The sequence below is a fragment of the Arvicola amphibius genome, chromosome 5, assembly GCF_903992535.2.
Source record: "Arvicola amphibius chromosome 5, mArvAmp1.2, whole genome shotgun sequence".
NCBI classification, from domain to species: Eukaryota; Metazoa; Chordata; class Mammalia; order Rodentia; family Cricetidae; genus Arvicola; species Arvicola amphibius.
The window spans coordinates 63,201,044-63,224,903 of record NC_052051.1 but is presented as its reverse complement, the minus strand read 5'-3'; the positions used below and the strand labels follow the sequence as shown (position 1 = coordinate 63,224,903).

Below are 23,860 nucleotides of genomic sequence, written 5' to 3'. Positions count from 1 at the left end.
GCACAGTGGCTGAACCTTAATCTACTGCTGTCTCAGTCAGCCAATTGCTACTCCGAGGTTACAGACTTGTTTCTTTAGCAGCAGCCTGTCCATTTAGGTCACAGCCTGGAGAGAATTCTGATTCCGCAGGCACCGGCCCTGTCGCTGCCATTAAAGGTAGCTTTAAATCTCTATCATTCTAATTATGAATAAGACTCAAGATTCAAAGGCTGGGTTGAGAACCTATGAGCTCAGAGAGGCTAAGGAGCAACTACCTAACTCTTTCTCCTTGCTGACCTCTATGGAAGACCTGTGCTTCCGCTTCCCCAAACCAGGAAAAACTGCGCCACTCCAAACCCCACCCTACTATTTCCTGTGACTCTGTCTCTCCTGGATGCCCTCTGAGGTTCTATAATTACTCTCTGTCAACTAGTTGTTAACTCGACCTCCTGACTGAAGGTTAATTTTATTTAATTAACACAAACGAAAACTTGGGGCTTACAGTGTAATGGAATATTCAATAAGTTTGTATCCAAATTACCTTCTGTTTCAAGACCAAATATTTAATTGTACATATATAATACATTTAGTTTATACATTCAGCAATGGACATTTGAATTGCTTCTCATTAAATGAATTCTTTATGTTTTTAGTAGCCGCTGCATTTTTTTAGCTCACACCTTACAAGAGATCCATGCCACTAACGGTTCATTGCATAGACTCTTCTACCTCGCTGCCCTGGGAAATGACTGAAGACTGGCCTCTTGAGCTAGGTCACTTGCCCTTTTCTGGTCTTCTGTGGTCCTCACATCTGGCTCTGGTGATGATGTGGTACTCATCATCCTCACTACTTTCTGACCTGATTCAGGGTGCCATTTTCTTTTCTTGGTTCATCATAGCCTTCTAACCAATACTTCTGTGCCTCCATACTTACGATTCAGTCTGTTCTCAGTAACATCTAGCATCTTGTGGAGACGATAAGCCTTCCAGTGGCTTCCTGTCGTACTCAAAGTAACCAGAAGTCCTGACTGTGTCCTAGAAGGCCTCATGTGGGCCATGCTCTTTCTTCACTGCCTACGCTTGTCTCTTCTACCACACTGTCACTCCTATGCTGTTGATAACCTGATTTACTTTTCGTTTTGCCAGAAGATGATGTCAGATCCCCTGGAACCAGAGTGATAGGCAGTTGTGAGCCTACCATTATGGATGCTAAGATCTGAACCCAGGTCCTTTGTAAGAGCAGCAAGCACCCTTAACATCTGCGACATCTCTCCAACCCTCTATCTCTGTCCTTATTCCCTTTACAATCCAACTGCCAACCGTGCATGTTGTGTGGCCTCTTAAAACCTTCTGATTTCTCCAGATCATGTTTAGAATAAAAGTAACGTTATCATGGTCTTCTTGAACTTGGGTATGATTGCCTCCGAATTTTCTGACTTTTTTTTTTAACACTATGCTGCTCACTACACTTAGCAAGTTCCCATAGGTAGCAAGCGCATTCCCATCTTTTTTTTGGGAGGGGGAGGGTTTCGTGACAGGGTTTCTCTGTGGCTTTGGAGCCTTTCCTGGAACTAGTTCTTGTAGTCCAAGCCTCGAAATGACAGAAATTGGCCTGCCTCTGCCTCTTGAGTGCTGGGATTAAAGGCATGCGCCATCACTGCCCTGTTGCTTATTCCTATCTTATAAGGCCTTTCTGCAGCCATTCCTCTATTTCAAACAATCATTTTTAAAGATTTTATTTTTGTTATTTTAATTCTGTATCTTATTGTATACACCTTGCCTAGTTAGTCACCCTTTGCTAGTCACCATCTACTACAGATAGAAGTTTCTCAGTTAAAGGCTGAGAAATGCAAGGATCTCTGGGTATAATCTTAAGTCATTAGGAGCTGGTTTAATACTGTGTCCGTTTAACAGAATAATAATAGTAGCTTCTGTGGTCTATGACCTGTCTAGACATGGGTTCTTGGTTCAATAATGGTGTCAGGTGTAGGCTTCATTTTGGGGAGCTGCCTTAGAACTAGTCAGAATGGGGTTGGTTACCCCCATGATGCTCACGCCACTATTGTACCAGTGGACATTTCCTGCCAGACCCATCCTTATCTTAACAGCCGGGAAGCCGAGATTCACACTGGTTATGATCAGTGATTACCTTTCTTCCCTGGTAGCATGCATGGTACCTCCTGGCACTATGAGAACTAGCCAGAGGGATGAAGTTTCTACCAGCTTGATTTTGATTTCCCCATGTTCTGTGACTCAAATATGCAATATATTCAGCAATACTGTCTGACTCAAGTTCTGGAGGGTAACCAAAAGCAGAGTAAATAGCCTGTACTGTTGGGGGTTCTATGGCACTCCACAAGTCAGAAACTCCAAAGGAAGAAACTCATTCCTGAGTCTGGGCTTTTATTTGTTAGTGGCATTGTTGTCCAGTTACAGGGTATTCTATTTTTAACTCATTTTATATATGTGTCTAGATATATTTTAGAAAGTTTCTACTGTAGTAGGTTTCCTTATGACTTTTTTGAAAGGTCTTTAGTGTTATATATCCCTTCTCTACTTCCTCTTCTAACCTCCTCTCTCCTATCCTCTACTTTCTCCCCTTCCTGTTCCACAATTCCCTTTTGCCCCCTGTGACAGGTCTTACCTTAATGGTTACATCATCAGAAAGGCTTGCCCAGTTAACTTATCATAGCCTCTCTAGTTACCCTTCTTTACATAACACTGAACTAAAAGTATCTAAATTATTAATTTTCTTTTATTTATCTCTACATATGTGCATGAGGACGGAACTTTTTATTTTTTGGAAGCTAGGCCTTTTGCACCATTTAGGCAAGTGGCAAATTTGAAAGAGAATTTCTTACAGGCAATGAAGTCCAGTGACATAAATGATAAGAAATCAAAAATAACCTTGTTGTTGATAGGGCAAGGCTTTACTTGTCAGGGTAGATTTTTTTCAAAGGGCCCTACCTTAGCTAAAAGAGGAAAGCAAGGTACAGAAGAAGAGTGAGCAGAAGTCATTGGTGTGTTTTACAGAAAGAAGCTGTTCCCAAGGCATAAAGTACAAAGCAAAGCATCAGGTTCTGATGTAGATGCTTAAACAAATTGTACAGAAACTCTAGCAAAGATGACCGCTGAAAGTGGCTACATAGCACACACAGCACAGCCCTGCACAGGATGCCAACTGGGGCTCCTGTAGAAGGAACGGCAGGCTGTGTCCCGCCACCCGGCTAGCTTTACACCTGAAATAATTACACGGAAACTGTATTTTTTTAAACACTGCCTGGCCCATTAGTTCCAGCCTCTTACTGACTAATTCTCACATCTTGCTTTAACCCATATTTAGTAATCTGTTTAGCACCACGAGGTGGTGGCTTACCAGGAAGGATCTTAGCCTGTGTCCATCTCTGAGAGGAGAGCTATGGCGACTGCCTGAGGCGTCTGCCTGACTCTGCTTTCTTTCTCCCACAATTCTATTCTGTCTACTCCGCCTACCTAATTTTCTGTCCTATTAAAGGGCCAAGGAAGTTTCTTTATTAATCATTGAAAGTAACACATAGACAGATGACCCTCCTCCATCAGGCTCCTGTAGGACATCAGAGGATGGCTGGCCCTTCTAGGGGCTAATATACCCAATGACTAAGTTAAAACCAGTGGTCATTTGCCATTCCAAATATCTTCTGGCCCTTAAAAATTATGCTAGGTGTATCCTGCTTGTACTCTGAAAATGAAACTAAAACCAGAATGGCATTGCAGTGTATTTGTTTCAGCTTAGTTTACTGAATATTTTCAGCCCACTGTTGAGACCTAATTTTAAGGGGACAAAAACAGTTTCCTCTCAAGCTAACAATTATGTTACTGATCACCTAAGAACTCTGATGGAGATGGTCAAGATTAAAATAGTTTTCATGCCTGCTTAACACAATATCCAATTTACTGCTTATAGATCAAAGAATAACTCTGACTTTCAAGTCTTCTTAAGAAATACATTTCTTACCATGGTAATGATTGTGCAGAGTGATTTTTCTGAGACTTCTGAGCAAGGTAAATAGAAAGCCTTTTCAGAATATTTATGGCCCATGGAGGATCAATCTATCATCACTAACAGAAGAGTTGAAAGTAGTTGGTTCCTGCCCTCATGTTTGAGGTTTGAAACCTAAGTGGGGAAGTAGACAGTTATGGAAACAGCAAGAAATTAAGGATTAGAAGTAGAGTCAGAGAGCATGTCTGTTTGATAAAACTTTAATGAATAATGGATTGCCTTCTTACGGGTAAGCAAGAGTGGTTTTTTTTTTTTCTCATGGTTTATTTTTTTTATATTTAAAAATTTCCATCTCCTTCCCTCCTCCTCCCCCCTCCCTCCCCTCCTCCTCCCCCTTCCCTCCCCTCCTTCTCCCCCTTCCCTCCCCTCCCCTCCACCCATACCTCCCCTCCCTCCCTCTCAAGGCCAAGGAGCCATCAGGGTTCCCCACTCTATGCTAAGGCCAAGGACCTCCCAATTCCCCCCAAGGTCCAGGAAGGTGATCGACCAAGCTGAGAAGGCTCCCACAGAGCCCATCCATGAAGAACAATCAGAGCCGAGAGACATTGTCCTTTGCTTCTCAGTCAGCCCCCGCTGTTGGCCACACTCAGAGGAGACGGGTTTGGTCGCATGATCCATCAGTCCCATTCCAACTGGAGTTGGTGATCTCCCATTAGTTCTGTCCCACCGTTTCCGTGAGTGAACGCACCCCTCTCGTTCCTGACTTTCTCCCTCATGTTCTTGCTCCTTCTGCTCCTCATCGGGACCTTGGGAGCTCAGTCCAGTGCTCCCAATGTGGGGCTCAGTCACCTTCCCCATCTGTCGCCAGCTGGAGGTTCCCTCACGGTCCTGACTTTCTTTCTCATGTTCTCTCTCTCCTTCTGCTCCTCATCAGGACCTTGGGAGCTCAGTCCGGTGCTCCAATGTGGGGGCTCTGTCATTTTTCTTCATCTATCGTCAGGTGGAGGTTCTATGGTGATATGCAAGAAATTCATCAGTATGGCTATAGGAAACTGGCCTTTCAGGCTCCCTCTCCTCAGCTGCCCAAGGAACTAACTGGGGGCGTCTCCCTGGAAACCTGGGAACCCCTCTAGGGTCAAGTCTCTTGACAACCCTCAGGTAGCTCCTTAAATTAAGATATATGCTTCCCTGCTCCCATATCCACCCTTCCTATATCCCAAGCACCCCATTCCTCCGAGCTCCCCCCGCTCTCCCCTTCACACTTTTCTCTCCCCATCTTCCCTTGGCCCAGTCTTGCCCAGCCCTCAAGTTCCCAATTTTGCCTGGCGATCGTGTCTACTTCCAATATCCAGGAGGATTACTATATCTTTTTTTGGGAGTTCACCTTCTTATTATCTTCTCAAGGATCCCAAATTTATAGGCTCGATGTCCTTTAATTATGGCTAGAAACCGAATATGAGTGAGTACATCCCATGTTCATCTTTATGGGTCTGGGTTACCTCACTCAGAATAGTGTTTTCTATTTCCATCCATTTGCCTGCAAAATTCAAGATGTCATTGTTTTTTACCGCTGAGTAGTATTCTAGCATGTACATATTCCACAGTTTCTTCATCCATTCTTCCACTGAAGGGCATCTAGGCTGTCTCCAGGATCTGGCTATTACAAATAATGCTGCTATGAACATAGATGAGCATATGCTTTTGTTGTATGATTGGGCATCTCTTGGGTAGATTCCCAATAGTGGAATTGCTGGGTCCTGGGGTAGGTTGATCCCGAATTTCCTGAGAAACCGCCACACTGCTTTCCAAAGTGGTTGCACAAGTTTGCATTCCCACCAGCAATGGATGAGTGTGCCCCTTACCCCACAACCTCTCCAGCAAAGGTTATTATTGGTGTTTTGGATTTTAGCCAATCTGACAGGTGTAAGATGATATCTCAAAGTTGTTTTGATTTGCATTTCCCTGATAGCTAGGGAGGTTGAGCATGACCTTAAGTGTCTTTTGGCCATTCGAACTTCTTCTGTTGAGAATTCTCTGTTCAGTCAGCGCCCCATTTTTTAATTGGGTTAATTGGCATTTTACCGTCTAGTCTCTTGAGTTCCTTATATATTTAGAGATCAGACCTTTGTCAGTTGCAGGGTTGGTGAAGATCTTTTCCCAGTCAGTAGGCTGCCTTGTGTCTTAGTGACAATGTCCTTTGCTTTACAGAAGCTGCTCAACTTCAGGAGGTCCCATTTATTCAATGTTGCCCTTAAAGTCTGTGCAGCTGGGGTTATGCATAGGAAACGGTTCCCTGTGCCCATTTGTTGTAGAGTACTTCCCACTTTCTCCTCTATCAAGCTCAATGTGTTCAAATTAATATTGAGGTCTTTAATCCATTTGGACTTGAGTTTTGTGCATGGTGATAGATATGGATCTACTTTCATTCTTCTACAGGTTGACATCCAGTTATGCCAGCACCATTTGTTGAAGATGCCCTCTTTCTTCCATTGTGTACTTTTGGCTCCTTTATCAAAAATCAGGTGTTCATAGGTTTGTGGTTTAAGATCCGGGTCTTCTATACGATTCCATTGGTCAACTTCTCTGTTTTTATGCCAATACCAAGCGTTTTCAATACTGTAGCTTTGTAATAGAGTTTGAAGTCAGGGATGGTAATGCCTCCAGAAGAACCTTTATTGTATAAGATTTTTTTGGCTATCCTGGGTTTCTTGTTTTTCCATATAAAGTTGATTATTGTCCTCTCAATCTCTGTGAAGAATTTTAATGGGACCTTGATTGGGATTGCATTGAATCTATAGATTGCTTTTGGTAGAATTGCCATTTTTACTATGTTGATCCTCCCAATCCACGAGCAGGGGAGATCCTTCCATTTTCTGGAATCCTCTTCAATTTCTTTCTTCAAAGACTTAAAGTTCTTGTCAAATAAATCCTTCACTTCCTTGGTTGGCGATACTCCCAGATATCTTATGCTATTTGTGGCTATTGTGAAAGGTGATACTTCTCTGATTTCCCTCTCTGCTTCCTTATCCTTTGTGTATAGGAGGGCGACTGATTTTTTGGAGTTGATCTTGTATCCTGCCACGTTACTGAAGGAGTTTATCAGCTGTAGGAGTTCTTTGGTGGAGTTTTTGGGGTCGCTTATGTATACTATCATATCATCTGCAAATAATGAAAGTTTAACTTCTTCCTTTCCAAATTGAATCCCCTTGATTCCCTTATGTTGTCTTATTGCTATTGCTAGAACTTCAAGCACTATATTGAAGAGATAAGGAGAGAGTGGACAGCCTTGTCGTGTTCCTGAATTTAGTGGGATAGCCTTGAGTTTCTCTCCGTTTAATTTGATGTTAGCTGTCGGCTTGCTGTAAATAGCTTTTATTATATTTAGGAATGACCCTTGTATCCCTAATCTCGCCAAGACCTTTATCATAAAAGGGTGCTGAATTTTGTCAAATGCTTTTTCAGCATCTAATGAGATGACCATATGGTTTTTTTCCTTCAGTTTGTTTATATGATGGATTACATTAATAGATTTTCATATGTTGAACCAGCCCTGCATCTCTGGGATGAAGCCTACTTGATCGTAATGGATAATTTTTCTAATGTGTTCTTGGATTCGGTTTGCCAGTCGTCAATGTTCGTGAGTGAGATTGGCCTGTAATTCTCTTTCTTGGTTGAGTCTTTGTGTGGTTTAGGTATCAGGGTAACTGTAGCTTCATAGAAGGAATTTGGCAGTGACTCTTGTGTTTCTATATTATGAAATACCTTAAGGAGTATAGGTATTAGGTCTTCTTGGAAGTTCTGGTAGAATTCCGCATTGAAACCATCTGGTCCTGGGCTCTTTTTGGTAGGGAGGTTTCTGATAACAGTTTCTAATTCTTCGCGACTAACAGGACGATTTAGAGCATTTACCTGGTCCTGGTTTAACTTTGGTACATGGTATTTATCTAAAAAACTGTCCATTTCTTTTACATTTTCAAATTTTGTGGCATACAGGCTTTTGTAGTAAGATCTAATGATTTTCTGAATTTCCTCTGTGTCTGTGGTTATGTCCCCCTTTTCATTTCTGATCTTGTTAATTTGCGTGTTCTCCCTCTGCCGTTTGATTAGTTTGGCTAAGGGTTTGTCAATCTTGTTGATTTTCTCCAAGAACCAGCTTCTTGTTTCATTGATTCTTTGGATTGTTTTCTGTGTTTCTATTTTGTTGATTTCTGCCCTCAATTTGATTATTTCCAGTCTTCTACTTCTCCTAGGTGAGTCTGCTTCTTTTTTTTTCCAGAGGCTTTCAGGTGTGCTGTTAAGTCACCAATGAGCGCTTTCTCCGTTTTCTTTAAGTGGGCACCTAGTGCTATGAACTTTCCTCTTAGCACTGCTTTCATTGTGTCCCATAGGTTTGAGTATGTTGTGTCTTTGTTTTCATTAAATTCAAGAAAGAAATTTAATTTCTTTCTTTATTTCTTCCTTGACCCAGGTGTGGGTCAGTAGTTGACTGTTCAGTTTCCATGAGTTTGTGGGTTTTCTGGGGGTAGCATTGTTGTTGAATTCTAATTTTAATCCATGGTGATCCAATAAGACACAGGTGGTTACTAATATTTTTTTGTAACTGTGGAAGTTTGCTTTGTTACCAAGTATATTGTCAATTTTCGAAAAGGTTCCATGAGCCGCAGAGAAGAAGGTATATTCTTTCCTATTTGGGTGGAATGTTCTATAGATGTCTGTTAAGTCCATTTGGTTCATTACCTCCATTAAGTCTTTCAATTCTCTGTTAGGTTTCTGTCTGATTGACCTGTCCATTGGTGAGAGAGGAGTGTTGAAGTCTCCAACTATTAGTGTGTGTGGTTTGATGGCTGCCTTGAGTTCTAGAAGTGTTTCTTTTACATAAGTGGGAGCTTTTATATTAGGGGCATAGATATTCAGGATTGAGACTTCATCTGATGGATTTTTTCCTGTTATGAGTATAAAGTGTCCCTTTCCATCTCTTCTGATTGATTTTAGTTTGAAGTCAACTTTGTTGGAAATTAGTATGGCCACACCCGCTTGTTTCTTAGGGCCATTTGCTTGATAAACCTTTTCCCAACCCTTTACTCTGAGTAGATGTCTGTCTTTGTGGTTGAGGTGTGTTTCTTGTAAACAGCAAAATGTTGGATTCTGTTTTCGTATCCAGTCTCTTAGCCTGTGCCTTTTTATAGGTGAATTGAGTCCATTGATATTAAGTGATATTAATGACCAGTGGTTGTTAACTTCAGTCATCTTTAGTAGTAGAGTTTGTGTGTTTCCCTTCTTCTAGTTGTGCTGGTGAAGGGTCGCTAGATGCCTGAGTTATTGTCGGCGTTGTTGGACTCCTTGGTTTGTGATTTTCCTTCTATTACTTTCTGCAAGGCTGGATTTGTGGCTGTGTATTGTTTAAATCTGTTTTTGTCCTGGAATATCTTGTTTTCTCCATCAATGGTGAATGCAAGCTTTGCTGGGTATAATAGTCTAGGCTTGCATCCATGTTCCCTAAGTGTCTGTAGCACATCTATCCAAGCTCTTCTTGCTTTCATGGTTTCCATTGAGAAATCAGGTGTGATTCTGATAGGTTTCCCTTTATATGTTACTTGACCTTTTTCCTTTGCAGCTCTTAATATCTGTTCTTTATTCTGTATGTTTTGTGTTTTGATTATTATATGGCGTGGGGATGCTTTCTTTTGATCCAGTCTATTTGGTGTTCTGTAGGCTTCTTGTACCTTCATAGGAACATCCTTCTTTAGGTTGGGGAAGTTTTCTTCTATAATTTTGTTGAATATGTTTTCTGGGCCTTTGAGTTGTAATTCTTCTCCTTCTTCTACCCCAATTATTCTTAGGTTTGGTCTTTTCATGGTGTCCCAGATTTCCTGAATGTTTTGTGTTAAGAATTTGTTAGATTTGTTTAGTTCTTTAATCTGTGAGTTTATTTCCTCTATAGTATCTTCAGAGTCCGAGATTCTTTCTTCCATCTCTTGTATTTGGTTGGAAATAGTTGTCTCTGAAGTTTCTGTTCGTTTACTCAGAGTTTCCATTTCCAGTCGTCCCTCAGATTGTGTTTTCTTCAATACCTCCATTTCATTTATCAGGTCTTGTACTGTTTCCCTTACCTGTTTGATTGCTTTTTCTTGTTTTTCTTGTTTTTCTTGGGTATCTTTGAGAGATTTATTTATTTCGTCTACCTTTTTGTTTGTCATCTCCATTTCTTTATGGCAGTTTTTTACCTCCTGTTTAAGGTCCTCTATTATTTTCATAAAGTACTGTTTAATGTCGGTTTCTTCTATATCTTCTGGGGTAGGGTGTTCAATTCTTGTTGTTTCGGGATGTCTGGATTGTGGTGATGTCATGTTGCCTTTCATGTTGTTGGAGGAGCTCCTGCATTGGCGCCTGCCCATCTCTTCCTTCAAAAGGAGCGCGGAGGTGTTTGGTGTCCCCAAAGAATGATGGATCCTCCTGCAGACTGTGAGGTCCCCTTGCAGGCCAAGCAGCTCTCAGACAAAGGCCTACCTTGCTCCGGGCAGTCAAATGAAGGAGGGGACCTCCCACCGGCCTGGGTGCACTCAATTCCAGGTCCCCAGAGCCCAAACAGGCTGAGCTGTGGGATTTTGTGGCCCCAAAGACGGGAGGATGAGGCAGGGGGAGGGGTGGAGGATTCTGGGTGCAAGCTGGGAAGGGACAGGAAGAGAGAGGCAGTATCCGGGGAGAATAACCCCTGCAGGAAGAGCAGGAAGTGTGCTATTGGCAGGGGGAGTTGTGGAGAGTCGGTGGTCCCTCTCCGGGCAGCTGCCGCGGTTCCAGCACTCACTCCTCACTCACCCCAAAGAATGATGGATCCTCCTGCAGACTGTCAGGTCCCCTTGCAGGCCGAGCAGCTCTCAGACAAAGGCCTACCTTGCCCCAGGCAGTCAAATGAAGGAGGGGACCTCCCACAGGCCTGGGTGCACTCAATTCCGGGTCCCCAGAGCCCAAACAGGCTGAGCTGTGGGATTTTGTGGCCCCAAAGACGGGAGGATGAGGAAGGGGGAGGGGGGGAGGATTCTGGGTGCAAGCTGGGAAGGGACAGGGAGAGAGAGGCGGTATCCGGGGAGACAAGAGTGGTTTCTTGAAATAATACCCGCTCATAATTTGAACACTGTTCAAATGATGACAGATAAATATACCACAAATGTAGTAGAGCAGTGGCAAGACATCTGTGTTATTGTAGCATTGGTCACAGTGGCCAAGCTCTAGAGTCAGCCTACATACCTGTCAGCAAATGAGGATAAGGAAAATGTAGTATATATGACACACAATGGACTTTTATTCAGCCACAGTGAAGAACTAGATTATGCCATTTTCAGAAAATGGGTATAACTGGAGATCATCTTGTTAAGCAGAATAAGCCAGATTTAGACAAATAGTACAGTTTCTCTCCCGTATGTGGGACTGTAGCATGAATTCAGATTGGTCTTAATAACAAAAACCTGGAGTCAGATATTAGGGAGTGAAAGTTGAAAGATCGGAGAAGCAGAGCAGTCATCCACTAGAGTTCTTACCTCTATGAAATCCTCAGAGCGAAAAGGGCTGAGCTCCTGTCTCCTCCCCTCTTATATTCTCCCTGCCCAGCCATATCACTTTCTTGCTGTGGAAGCTCCTTCCATTCCTTCAGCCAATAGCCTTTAAGATACCAGCCCACTTGGGCAGGGTCTCTTATTACAAACGCAGCTGTAAAGCCTGCACTTGCTCTCTTGCTTCTGGCTCTCACTGACAACTGCAGACTGACTGTTTCTTCTTCCCTGAATTCTTGTTGCCTTGCCTCTACTTCCTTCCAGGTCACCCCACCTATACTTCCTGCCTGGCTGTTGACCAATCAGCATTTATTTAAAATACAAGTGACAGGGTACAGACCATTGTCTCACAGCACCCCCCCCCCCCGTTAAAAAAAAACTCTGGTCTACAAGAGCTAGTTCCAGGACAGGCTCCAAAAGCCACTGAGAAACCCTGTCTCGAAAAAAAAAAAAAAAAAAAAAAAAAAAACTCTGAATCAAATCTCCTTTGTTTAGCTTTTATCCTGACCATTATCCATAACAACTTGTAACTAACATTCTAAACAAAGGCAAACATCCATAATCCATGTTTTAAATGTGGGCATAGTTTTCCAGGCTACTTCCTGCTGACTGGTTGTGCTGATAATCTTATGAGGACCTAAAGAAAATTTAGAATTATGATCAAGTCCTGACTGGAGTATTCTGTGAGGCTTGATCATCTCAGGCAGCAGTCTTGAATCTGTTCTGGATGTAGAACTCAGATATCTGGGCCATTTGCTCCTATTGGAGATTCTTCAGGGGGTCTTCTTTGATCAAACCTGATTTTTCTTAGCCCAGAATGAATCCACAGCCTCTCAGTTCCTATGGAAACAAAAACAAAACCTCTTCTCCAGATAACATATTTTTGACTTAAATTTTAAAATCAAAGCATTTTAAATATATATATATATACATATGTATATATGATTAATCCAGCAACATTTATAGTCAAATGTCTTTTAGCAGCTTTTGCTCCTTCCTCAGCCATCAAACAATTTAACAACAACACAATAACATACAGTATCCAGACTCTCTGTGTATTTTTCATCTCTATGTGGCTTATTTTTAATTTTTGGCTTTTTGAGACAGGGTCTCTCTATGTATATTTGGCTGCCCTGGAATTCACTCTGTAGACTAAGTTGTCCTTGAACTCATAGAGATACACCTGCCTCTGTCTCCCAAGTGTTGGGATTAAAGGTGTGTACCACCACACCCTACTCCCTTCCTTCCTTCCTTCCTTTCTTTCCTTCTTTCTATTTTAAGGACTTTATCCTTTTTCTATTCTGCATATATTTTTAAACATACTGTAAACTGTTTAGAGGCTTTTTTTTGTCTGAAACTATCTTTACTATATCTCTTTTTCTGACCACATGAGACTTTAATTTGTTAAGCCATATGGCTAGGATTAAAGCCATGACTTTGACGGCTGGATCCAGCCCATTCCTTAGCTTTATTCTGAGAGTCTAGCCTCATGGCAGAAGTACTGGCTGGAGCCATGTTTATTGCCATGACTCTATGGCGTTTCAAGGTCCCTGCCACCACCAAAAAGCATGTGGTCAGCTTTTCATCAACACCATTTAAGTGTTTCATGGCAGGACCTCTTAAAAGAGCTGCAAGGTTTTGCAGCTAAAGCTGAGTCCGGAAGCCTCTCTTAAATGAGGGCACTTGTCTCTAGCAAGCAGAGCCCACCTGAGAAAATGCTGCTATCAGGAAGCTGTGCTTAACTCTATTATTTTATGTGTAGTATTTCTTTCCAAGGTCTCTTAAGCTTTATGTGGATGCAGTTGTCCATGACAATGGTCTTTACCCTGTTATTTATATTTTAAATAAATGCTGATCAGTCACTAGTCAGGCAGGAAGTAGAGGCGGGGCAATGAGAATTCGGGGAAGAAAAAATAATCTGCAGTTGTCAGTGAGAGCTGGAAGCAAGAGAGCGAGTGCAGGCTTTACAGCTGCGTTTGTAATATAAGAGACCCTGCCCAAGTGGGCTGGTATTTTAAAGGCTATTGGCTGAAGGAATGGAAGGAGCTCCCACAGCACTTCTTATCTCCACCTTCGTAGTGCTGGGATTAAAGGTGTGATCTTTGTTTCTCATTTAAACTGGTTAAATTTCATATAGCCAAGTGTGGCCTTGAATTCCTGAACTTCCTGCCTCCACCTCCCAAGTGCTGGGACTAAAGATGTGTGCCACCACTGCCTGGTGGTTAGCTAGTGGTTAGCTCCACCCTCTGATCGTTAGGCAAGCTTTATTTGTTAGAATACAAACAAAATATCACCGCATGGGATCTAGATTTTTTTTTTAAGACATGAAGTAGAAAGTAGATTACTGGGGCCAGTAATTAAAGAGCCAATTGGGGGCAGGGGTGAAGGAAGAACATTGATCATGGGAGAATGTGATCAAATAAATACCACACGCGTGAGAAAACCTATTTTTTATAATTAATAAACACTACCGAAAAGATTGAAAAATAAGGCACTGAGGATGTTTGAGAGGATTGACTCCAATTTGGAAAGTTCTACAAATTAAATGCTATCAAATAATCACCAACTGTGGTAGCATGCTCATATTAGCAGCACTTTGGAGTCTGAGAATGAGGAAGTATTCTGAGTTTGAGACCTTTGTTGGCTACCAAGTGAGACTTTGTTTTCCCAAACAAAACAACAGCCATGCTGTCAAAAAGCATCACATGCTCCTGAGACTTTGTGAAGGATCAGTCAGCACAGATTCCTTGTGTCTTGCTTTTGACAGCTGCCATCACCCTCCACCCTGTCTGTGGCACCCTGATAATGGCAGCCATCAACACTAGGCAAGATCTTCCACCAGTGAGAGATTGTAGCTCCTGAAAGACTCAGATGATCATTAGCGTTCTTTAGCAATAGAGTATTTTGTATTCAAGTGTGTATATTGTTTAAGGAAGAATATAATGCGACTGCACATTTCATAGAAACTACAGTGTGTTAAAAACACAGGTTTCATAGATACTAGGAAACCAAAAATAATTATATGACTTACTTTATTGCTGTGGTCTGGAACCAGCCATGATCTTTCTGTTCTCAGCTTATAACTGGTAGTAACGAAATTCTTGACAGAAAATTAGAAAATAATTATTGCTTGGTAATAATAAAGTAGTAAGGCTCCTCAGAAGGAAAAAAAAAAAAACTGTAGATGAGCACTGCCCATGGATATTTTTCTCTCTGCTGTTAATGGTGCATGACAGATTAAATTTTCATCTTTAAAGATTTCTTTTTATATATTTTTATATAATATATTTTGATCATATTATTCTCTCTCCCAAGTCCTCCCAGATCCTCTGTACCTATTTATGTTTTTTCTCCCTCCTCTCCATCCCTTCTTCTCTCAAAAAAAAGAAAACCCCCAAAAGACAAAACATGAAAAACCAAAAACCACATGTGTATGCACAGACACACAAAACAAAACATGGAGTCTGCTTGGTGTTGGTGGACACTGCTGAGCATGAGGCCTGACCGGGAGTCACTCCATTGGAGAACATTGATTTTCCCTCTCCCGGCATGTGTCAGCTGTAGGTCCCACCTCCCCTTCTCAGTGCTGGAATTCTGTCTGAGTGAAATTTGTACAGTTCTTGTGCATGTTTTATTTCTATGAGAAGATCCATTTTTGAAACGCTAGAGATTGACTTGCTGATGGGTTGGCCCATTTGTCATTGAACTGGCAAGTCTGAAATTTCTCTTTTCCAAAATTAAATTAAGGAAGAAAATTTTCTGAAAATGTAGCTAAGATAAAAATGACCATTTAGCATTTAAAACTTTAATTGTGGAAATAAGGTGCCTACTTTTTCTTTCTTGATGACCGTGTATAGGGATACTGTAGTGTAGATGAGAGCCCAGAACTCCTTGGAGAATTTTTTATTATTATTATTGCTTACTGTAGTACTGGAGAGCCAACCAACTCTCTACCACTAGCTATGTCCCTACCCCTGGGATCTTTACTTTAAAGTGTTATATTTAATTATTTATGGCATGTTTTTGAAGCTTGGCGAATATTATTTGAATTTTGTGTAAAAATATTAATAATGTGATATTTTTAAAATGTGATTCTTATGGTCATAAAAAACACTGCTACTTCTATAGAACTTATTGCTGATACAATAATTGGAGAAAATCTTCACTTAGAAATTAGTAAAATTAAAGATGTAATTTTTTTCTCTAATTGTTCACAGAACCATGGTCTAAATTTTATTCTTCAGATCCTTGCAAGAAACCAGATGCAGTTCTCAGCATCTCAGGAGACTTAGCCTATGAGGAAAGTGGAGCTTAGGGCTGTTTCCATATTTAGCTCTTAATGCTTTTCAAGCCTTTAAAATAAGCAAGTGGTCGGTGGTTAAGTAGTGACTGTCCATCTCTCTTGCATTAGGAATCTGGCTTGTTATCACCACTTTCAGATTACCAATGAAACAGGTTTTTATCAAAGCTAGCGCAGTCACTTCATCTTCATTTCACAGAGGAGCGCTCTGTTAGCAGTGAACGCTGAGGTCATGCCTTGCCTTTGAGTTGTGGCAGAGAATGTGACTGTGTCACAGGTCCTGACAGGTTACACCTGTTTTATGAACTGCCATTGCCTGATCAGATGTGCGTGATGATTTTTAGTTACTTTTTATTGTTTAATACATTTGCAACACAAGGTTTACCTTTTTAGTCAGTTTTGAGTGTGTATTTTCTGGCAGTTATTATCCACAGTGCTTCCCTGCCCTTACTCCTAAGTTTCCAAATTTCACATCACCCCAAAACAGCACCTCTGATCATTTAGCAATAATATTTATTCTTCATTCAGCCATTCCCATTGGCCACTTATTTTTTTGTCTCTATAAATTTGCTTGTGACCAATATGTCATATAAATGTAATCATAGAACACATATCTTTTGTGTCTGCCTTTCCCCCCATTAGCATAGTGTTTTAAAATTTCGTCTGTGTTTTAACAGAGCATGGATCAGAATCCCATTCTTTTCATAGCCACATAATACTCCATCCATACGGGTACCACATTTCAGGTGCTCATTCATCTGCTGAAGGACAACTTGGACTGTTTTTGCCTTTGACTCGTGACTTAATATATGTATCTGAACTTAATATATGTATCTGAATCCTCATTTTCAGGTGTTTTGGGGGATACATGTGAGATTGTTTCATGTACTAATTCAGTGTTTAATGTATTGAAGAATGTGATAATTATTTCACAGTAGTTCATTCTGGTTGAGTTTTTTCTTCTTTTTAACCCTTTCTTATCGTTTTGGTTTTTTTTTTTTTAAGTTTTTGCTTAATACCTTGTTTGACTTTTGTTGTTTGAGTTTTAAATAGTTGTTTATTTTGGTCATTCATTTTTTTCTATCCTTTTCAATTGTTTGTTTTTCAGACCCGAGTCAGAACTCCATCACAGGGGAGCACAGCCAACTGTTAGGTATAGTATTGCTCTGGGAAGTGACTCTCTTAAGTCTCCCGAGCCTGTTTTACTAACGGACTTACTTACTCCCTGATCTGTTGCTGCTTTGGATTCTTTCGCTTTACTTTTCACTTCTCAAGTCTTTCTCTGTTTATTTCTAACTTGATAAGCTATAGGAAGCTGTCTTTGTAATTAGTTACTAAAACTCAGCTTCATTACATTTTAAAAAGTGATTTTACATAGTCTGTAGTTAAAAGAATCTTGAACTTCTTTTTCTAGGATTGTATTGAAAAAAAGACAGTATCTTCCACACATGTGCTGTGGCAGGTTTACCCCCACATACATCATGTCCACACACAGTTATTACAAAGGAGATTAAAATGGATCATCAAGTAAAGGTGTTTGCTATGCAAGCCTGGTGACTCGAGTTTGGTCCCCAGGATCCATGTACAGGGGAAGGAGAAGGAGAGCACTAACTCCACCAAGTGTCTCTGACCTCCACTCTTACAATGTGGCACATGAACACACACACCCTTTATGAACATGCACAATAATAAATAAATTATATAATATCTTGAACTTTACAGATAGACTTCTCTATTATTGTTTGTGTTTGTGTTAAACCGCATTTTCAATGCTGGAAGCCATTCAGTTGTAAGGTGTTCACCAGATAAAGCCCTTGCCCGACAGCCTGAGGCTGAGTCCTGGGACCCACCTGGAAGAATGAAAGACGTTACTCCTTCAGAGCATGCTATGGTGTGTGCACCCACACACCATCACCACACATGCAAACAGATGAATAAAATCAATAGAAATGTAATTACCAAAAGCCTTCATAGACAATATGGACTTTAATAGCCTATAAAATGGGTATTCCAGTTTCTTACCTATGAAACAAATTATAGAAGTGCATCAGTTTTCTCTAGGTATTGTTTATTGTAGGAAAACTTGACAAGCTCTCAGAAAACTTGCAGATTTTCTAAACATACACTTGCAGCTTGGACTCCTTCCTGCAAACACTGCAATGGGGAGTCCAAGCAGCACAGAAGATCAGCATAAAGAAAGGTAGTCCTTCCAAGGTCTTGTCTCCCACTACCTTAACTCTGCCTCCCCAACTACTTATTTTGACTTTTATAAATGTTCATACTACATCTGATTATTTTCTTCCTTTTTATGTCAGTGACATTGTATTATTCAGATGGCCTTTTGTCAGCTAACATTTTGTCTGGGTATCGCATATCAGTGAGTGAAGCTCTACCTCATTCCTGTTTAGAATGCAGTAGGATTGTGTTGTTCACCACAATTTTACTCTGCCAGTTCCCCCTCTTCATGGGCATTGAGGTTATTTCTAAAACACTGTTAAAGAAATTATGTAGAACGGCATAGAGAGATGGCTCAGCAGTTAACAGCACTGACTGCTCTTCCAGAGGACGTGGGTTCGATTCCAGGCACCTTCATTGTAGCACATAGCCATCTATAACTGCTGTTCCAGGGAATCCCACGCCCTCTTCAGGCCGATGTAAGCACTGTATGTAAGCATGGGGCACACGGACACACATGTAAGCAAAACACCCACACACATACAATTTTTTAAAAAAGAAATTACTTTGCAATAAGCATCTTGTACTTGCATCTTTGCAGTCAGCACATTTGTAGGCAAGGTTTTCTCACACTGTACATTCTCAACAAGATAAGTCACCATAAATGGTCCCACTGGTCTAGATATGGAGGAATGCTTGGCTCTCAGTCACAAAACCTGACGTTATTTTTCAAGTTATATTTAGTTACTTACTTATTTTATAAGAGAAGTGATGTGCATGCCATCGCTTTGAGGCATCCGTTGTCTTCTGCCTCTGTGTGTCGTGGACATTGAATTCAGGTTGTCAGGCTTGGCAGCAAATTCTTTCTTTTCTTGGTGAGCCAGCTCTCCAGCCCAAATTGATTTTATGAGTCTGTATTTTTTTATATTTACTAATAGGTAGAATGCCTATTCTTTAATTATGGGTGAGAATCAGAAATTATTGTATACTAAGAGTTATGTTGTATGGTGGTGTGCATGTCTGGGTTTGTACACTGCTGAGCTTTTAGCTGTTAGAATATACAATAGCAGCTGTGGAAAATGTGTTATCAGGAAGTCCACAGTAGGGAAAGAACTTGATATGACTTGTTTGTTTACGGAAAAGTTCCAGAATATTGAAGAAACTGCACTTGTGTTCTCTCTCTCTCTCTCTCTCTCTCTCTCTCTCTCTCTCTCTCTCTCTCTCTCTCTCTCTCTCTCCCTCTCCCTCTCCCTCTCCCTCTCCCTCTCCCTCTCCCTCTCCCTCTCCCTCCCTCTCCCTCTCCCTCCCTCCCTCCCTCTCTCTCCCTCCCTTCCTCCCTCCCTCCCTCTCTCCCTCTCCCTCTCTTCCACCCTCTCTCTTTCTCCCTCCCTCTCCCTCTCTTCCTAACATATTCATGTAATCCCAACGTGGTAAACAGAGACAAGGAGATGAAGTTTACAAGGCTAGCCTGGGCTACATGAGGCCTTGTCTCAATTTATTTTCCTCCCCTAAATTGTGCAATTGCCAAGATAAGCTCAGAACTCGGAGCAGGAACATATATGCAGTAGAGGTGTGGAGGCCTTCACAAGTAAAATGGATGGGTAAGAATTTGTACCATTCACAAGTCAAACTGCATTGAAGCAGAGAAAGACTGTATTTTGTAAAAAAAAAAAAAATTTTACAGTTGCCCCACCTTTCAGGACTGGGGAAGTAATTTAGTGATACAGTATTAAGTTGGCAAGCACCATACCCTGGACTCAACCCCAGCACCTCAATATACAAATCCCAGCACCTCAAAAACCAAACTCCCAATGCTTCCAGCACACCCTCGGTGTTTCTAAAAGGCACATGTGGAGAACACTGGCTCAATTGTCTTGCTTGCTGAATTCAGTTTATAATAACATCTTTCAGACTGTTCCTGCCAAATTGGATTTAAAACACCATCTTCCAGACCTGCTGATACTGCTGCTGCCAACAGGCTTCAGTGATTTTAATGTATTTACTGTTCCCACTGACTCATCAGCTCTCTTGCAAAACTCAGGGTCAGGCTGAGGTAATGTATGGGAGGTGAAACTGCTCTTGTGCTAATGAATCAAAGTCTGGACTTTACCATTTATGAGCTTTTCCCTATGTGTGCATGTGTATAACTTTCACGTTCAAAAAAATTTGGAAGTAAAAAGGCAAACATCAGTGAGTCATGGCAGGTTTACAAATTTTATTAAACATGTAAGGATTAAAAAAAATTCCAGTCTTGTACAATGTCATAGGATAGAAAACCAAATAAACACTGTTAAGTCAGTCTGAGTCATTCTTAGCCTTGATACCAAACATTCACAGTGGCAATATGAAAAAAGCATTGTCCAGCCCAAAGTATCTGTAATCTGAATTAAGAAGTATTTTTATTTTAATTTAAATATAATATTTTTATCACTTTTTGAGAATATCATGTATTAATGCAAAATATTTTTTTATATTCACCCTGCTACTCTCCTGGCCTCCTCCAGGTCCATCTGCATCCCCCAAAGTTCCTGTCTTTTTTTTTTCCTTACAACCCACTGAGTCCCATTTGTGCTGCCCATATTCTCATGGATGCTGAGCCATTCAATGGAGTGTGACTGACCTACCAGGGCCCACACCCTTCAGAGGGATTCTTCCCTCTCCCAGAAGCATTATTTGACAGTAGCTATTCAGCAAGGGGTTGGGGCTTGTGAGCTTCTCCCTCTTCCTCGTTGGAATGCTGGCCAGACTGATCTTCTGCGGGTCTTCTTGCATGTAGCATGTTTAAAGATTATCTCCGTGGGCTCCATGTTAGAATGTTTACCTACCATGTGTAGGGCCTTGGGTTCATTCCCCAAAGCCTCAAAAATAAAGAAATACTATTATGGTAGCTAAAAATACATGACAGGCTTTGTATCAAAAATAAATATACACCTATGACCTGGTGGTTCATACCTATCATTCCAATACTTAGAAAGATGAGGCATGCAGGACATGAGCTTGAAGCTAGCCTGACCCCACCTCAAAAATAAATAAATACAAAATTTACGTACTTGCTGTATTAGTATTAAAGAATATATAATCATTTTAATATAGGTAGATGAAGCATTTGATAGGAAACATAACCAATATTAACATATTAAAAACTTATTGTTCATAACTGGAATGTTCTTGTTAGCCTACTCATTAATTGCTCAACGAAGGGGGATAATAGATTAAAAATAATTAATAATTAATTAATAATCTGTTTTATATTTAACATACCACTTGAGAACAAAGTAGTAGATTAAAAAGAATGTCTCCTGCATGGAAGTTATTGAACTAATAAAGACTAAGAGAATGAAAATATCATCACATTCTACCCCTCATAAGTTAGTGGACCTAAGTATTAATCATCAACAGTTGTTAATATCTCAGAAAGGAAGGTAACCAGAGGCCATAAAGTGTCACAGTGCCATCATGCAGCAGCCTTTTCTCACCCCTAAAAATAACAAATGTGATGTGATTAAGCGTATTCGGCTGTCAGCCAGTTCATAAGAATTACAGTAAACAGAATGTCACACAGCATCACACCCACATCATCATCAAAATCCAATCCCTCAGAAAATCAAGGGCATACGACATAATTTCTTGAAGAGAAGAAACTGTAGCTGAAGAAATGCAGCGGTCAGTCATAACGTTCTCCTGGCTGACTGACGAGTCAAGCAATATAGATGAGAAGTGGAACTTAAGGCTGCAGTGTGCACTGTAGCTCAGTGTGGCTGCAGGCGCACCAGCTGGTGAACTCCTGTGCATCCCTTCCAGGAAAAAGTAGAAAGACCTATCTTCAGCCTTCTCCTTCTCACTACTTACAACTATATCCACGTATTTCTCAGAATACTTAGCATACTTCCACTTCCAACACACTTGTCAGAAAGTCTCATGTTTCTCATTTCTCATTCACTTAAAAAAAAAGTGATTTTTTTTTACAGCATTGTAAATCCTGTTTTTGTTTGTTTGCTTTGGTTTTTGAAATAGGGTTTTTTTTGTGTATCTCTTGCTGTCATGAAACTCACTCTGTAGAATAAGCTGGCCTCAAACTCAGAGATCTGCCTGCTTCTGCCTCCCTAGTGCTGGGATTAAAGGTGTGCACCACCACCACCTGGCATTTTTTTCCCTGTTCTTGTTGATGTGGTTCAAACACAGATGTGTGCCAGAGGAAATTAAGTATTCTTAATGCTCCATCTCTGTCCAGATGGAGCCAGCAAAGACCATTTGGCAAGTGCAGGACACTAAAGGACAATTTCTATAATACACTGTATTATAGAACCAAGATATAAGTGGTAATTTTCAACACTGTAGATAGAATAGAATCAAACAATAAAGATCTTTCAACATCACTTTTTCTGTTTACAAAGAAAAGGGAGAGAGCATAGCTTAGTGATGGTGTGCTCAAAGCCATGGTCCAGTCCCTAGCACACACTGAAAGGAACAACAAAAGCAAGTTGTAAGGACATAGATGTGTCATGAAAAGCAGAAACAAATTTTTCAGAAGAAAGAGTGGTTCTGTCAGTTTTCTCTTTACTTGCGCCATGAAACAGTGGCAGCTTTCTCATAGAATCCATGTTGTTTGGGTAGTAAAATGAGAGAGAAGAAACATGACAGCCATGGCGCCATGCTGAAATCCGGTCACTGCCAGGGCTGGGATTGCAGCCCCAGTGGCTGTCTTACAAAGCCATCTTCTTTTGGTTTTGTATAATCCACTTTTAAAGATTTTTTTTATAATTTATATAAATGTGTGAATGTCTGCATGAGTTATGTGTACCACATGTGTGTGCCTGATGCCCATGGAGGTCAGGAGAGGGCATTCAGTCTCCTAGAACTAGACAATAGTGAGCTTTTTGATGAGTGTACTGGAAACCCAAGTCAGCTCTTCCACAAGAGCATTACGTTCTCTAAACACCAAGACAACTCTCTAGCCCAGATTCTGTATACTCTTCAAAAGTCCTGGGATATGTGCTTGTTCTGAGTTCATGCCAAGAAAGACTTTTATTTGGAAAATTCAGAATTTCCACTGTCTCTCGCAGTTCTATGTTAACCCCGACTACAGAAAAGGCCACACAGTGACTGGTTGCCAGCCACCATATTCTTGCTGAGAAGTGATTGATGCCTTTTGGTAAAATTATTTCTAGTTTCATGTTTTTCTCTATAACCAAATCTGGCAAGAACTCTCTTCCCTCTGTGGAAAACCTCTAATTTTCATGATTGTCCCGATTCAGGAGAGATCAGGACAAGTAGGTCTTGTAGGTATCATTGTCTTCCTATGATGCCAAGTCTCCATGGAAATTGTTCTGTTTTCCAAAGCAGTTAAGTAGTCAAACAATAGAAGCTAGCACAGGACCAGCCAGAACCAGATTTGGCTGATAAGATGATTCACCTGGGGCTTAAGACTGAGGTATCCAAACAGAGAGCAGCAGCAGAATTGGACAGGATGCTCCTAATGCCAGATTTAAAAACAACAAAAACAAAAGAATTTATTTATTATTCTTTGATAGTTTCCTAGAATATTTTAAAGAAACTTTCACATTCCTTATGGGTTTTTGTTTGTTTTACCATTTAAAAAACTGGCACTGGTTAGCAAGAGCTCAGGGAATACACGTACTTGCTGCCAAGCCTGATGACCAGAGTTCAATCCCAGGGCCTCACATGGCAGAAGGAGAGAACCAACTCCCACAAGTTGTCCTTTGAGCATCACATACAAAGGTGGCACATGTGACCAACACCAACAAAAGTAAATTATTGTAATTTTAAAATTTACTTTATTGGACCAGAAGTGTAGTACACACCTTTAATACGAGCACTCAGAAGGCAGAGGCAGGTGGATCTGTGAATTTGAGGCCAACT

General features: G+C 40.8%; 1 protein-coding gene across 4 annotated transcripts in view; it reads left to right on the top strand.

Annotated features, from left to right (window-relative positions):
- Slc12a6 (solute carrier family 12 member 6) overlaps positions 1 to 23,860 on the top strand; it is a 105,173-nt gene that overhangs the window by 47,208 nt on the left and 34,105 nt on the right. For 3 of the 4 annotated variants that reach the window (XM_038329627.1, XM_042055064.1, XM_038329626.1), the window contains one exon: positions 16,914 to 16,958. The exons of the other annotated variant lie outside the window; for it this stretch is intronic. In XM_038329627.1, coding sequence (XP_038185555.1) covers positions 16,914 to 16,958 — 45 coding nt within the window. The remainder of the gene's footprint in view (positions 1 to 16,913; positions 16,959 to 23,860) is intronic. 4 annotated transcript variants of the gene reach the window in all.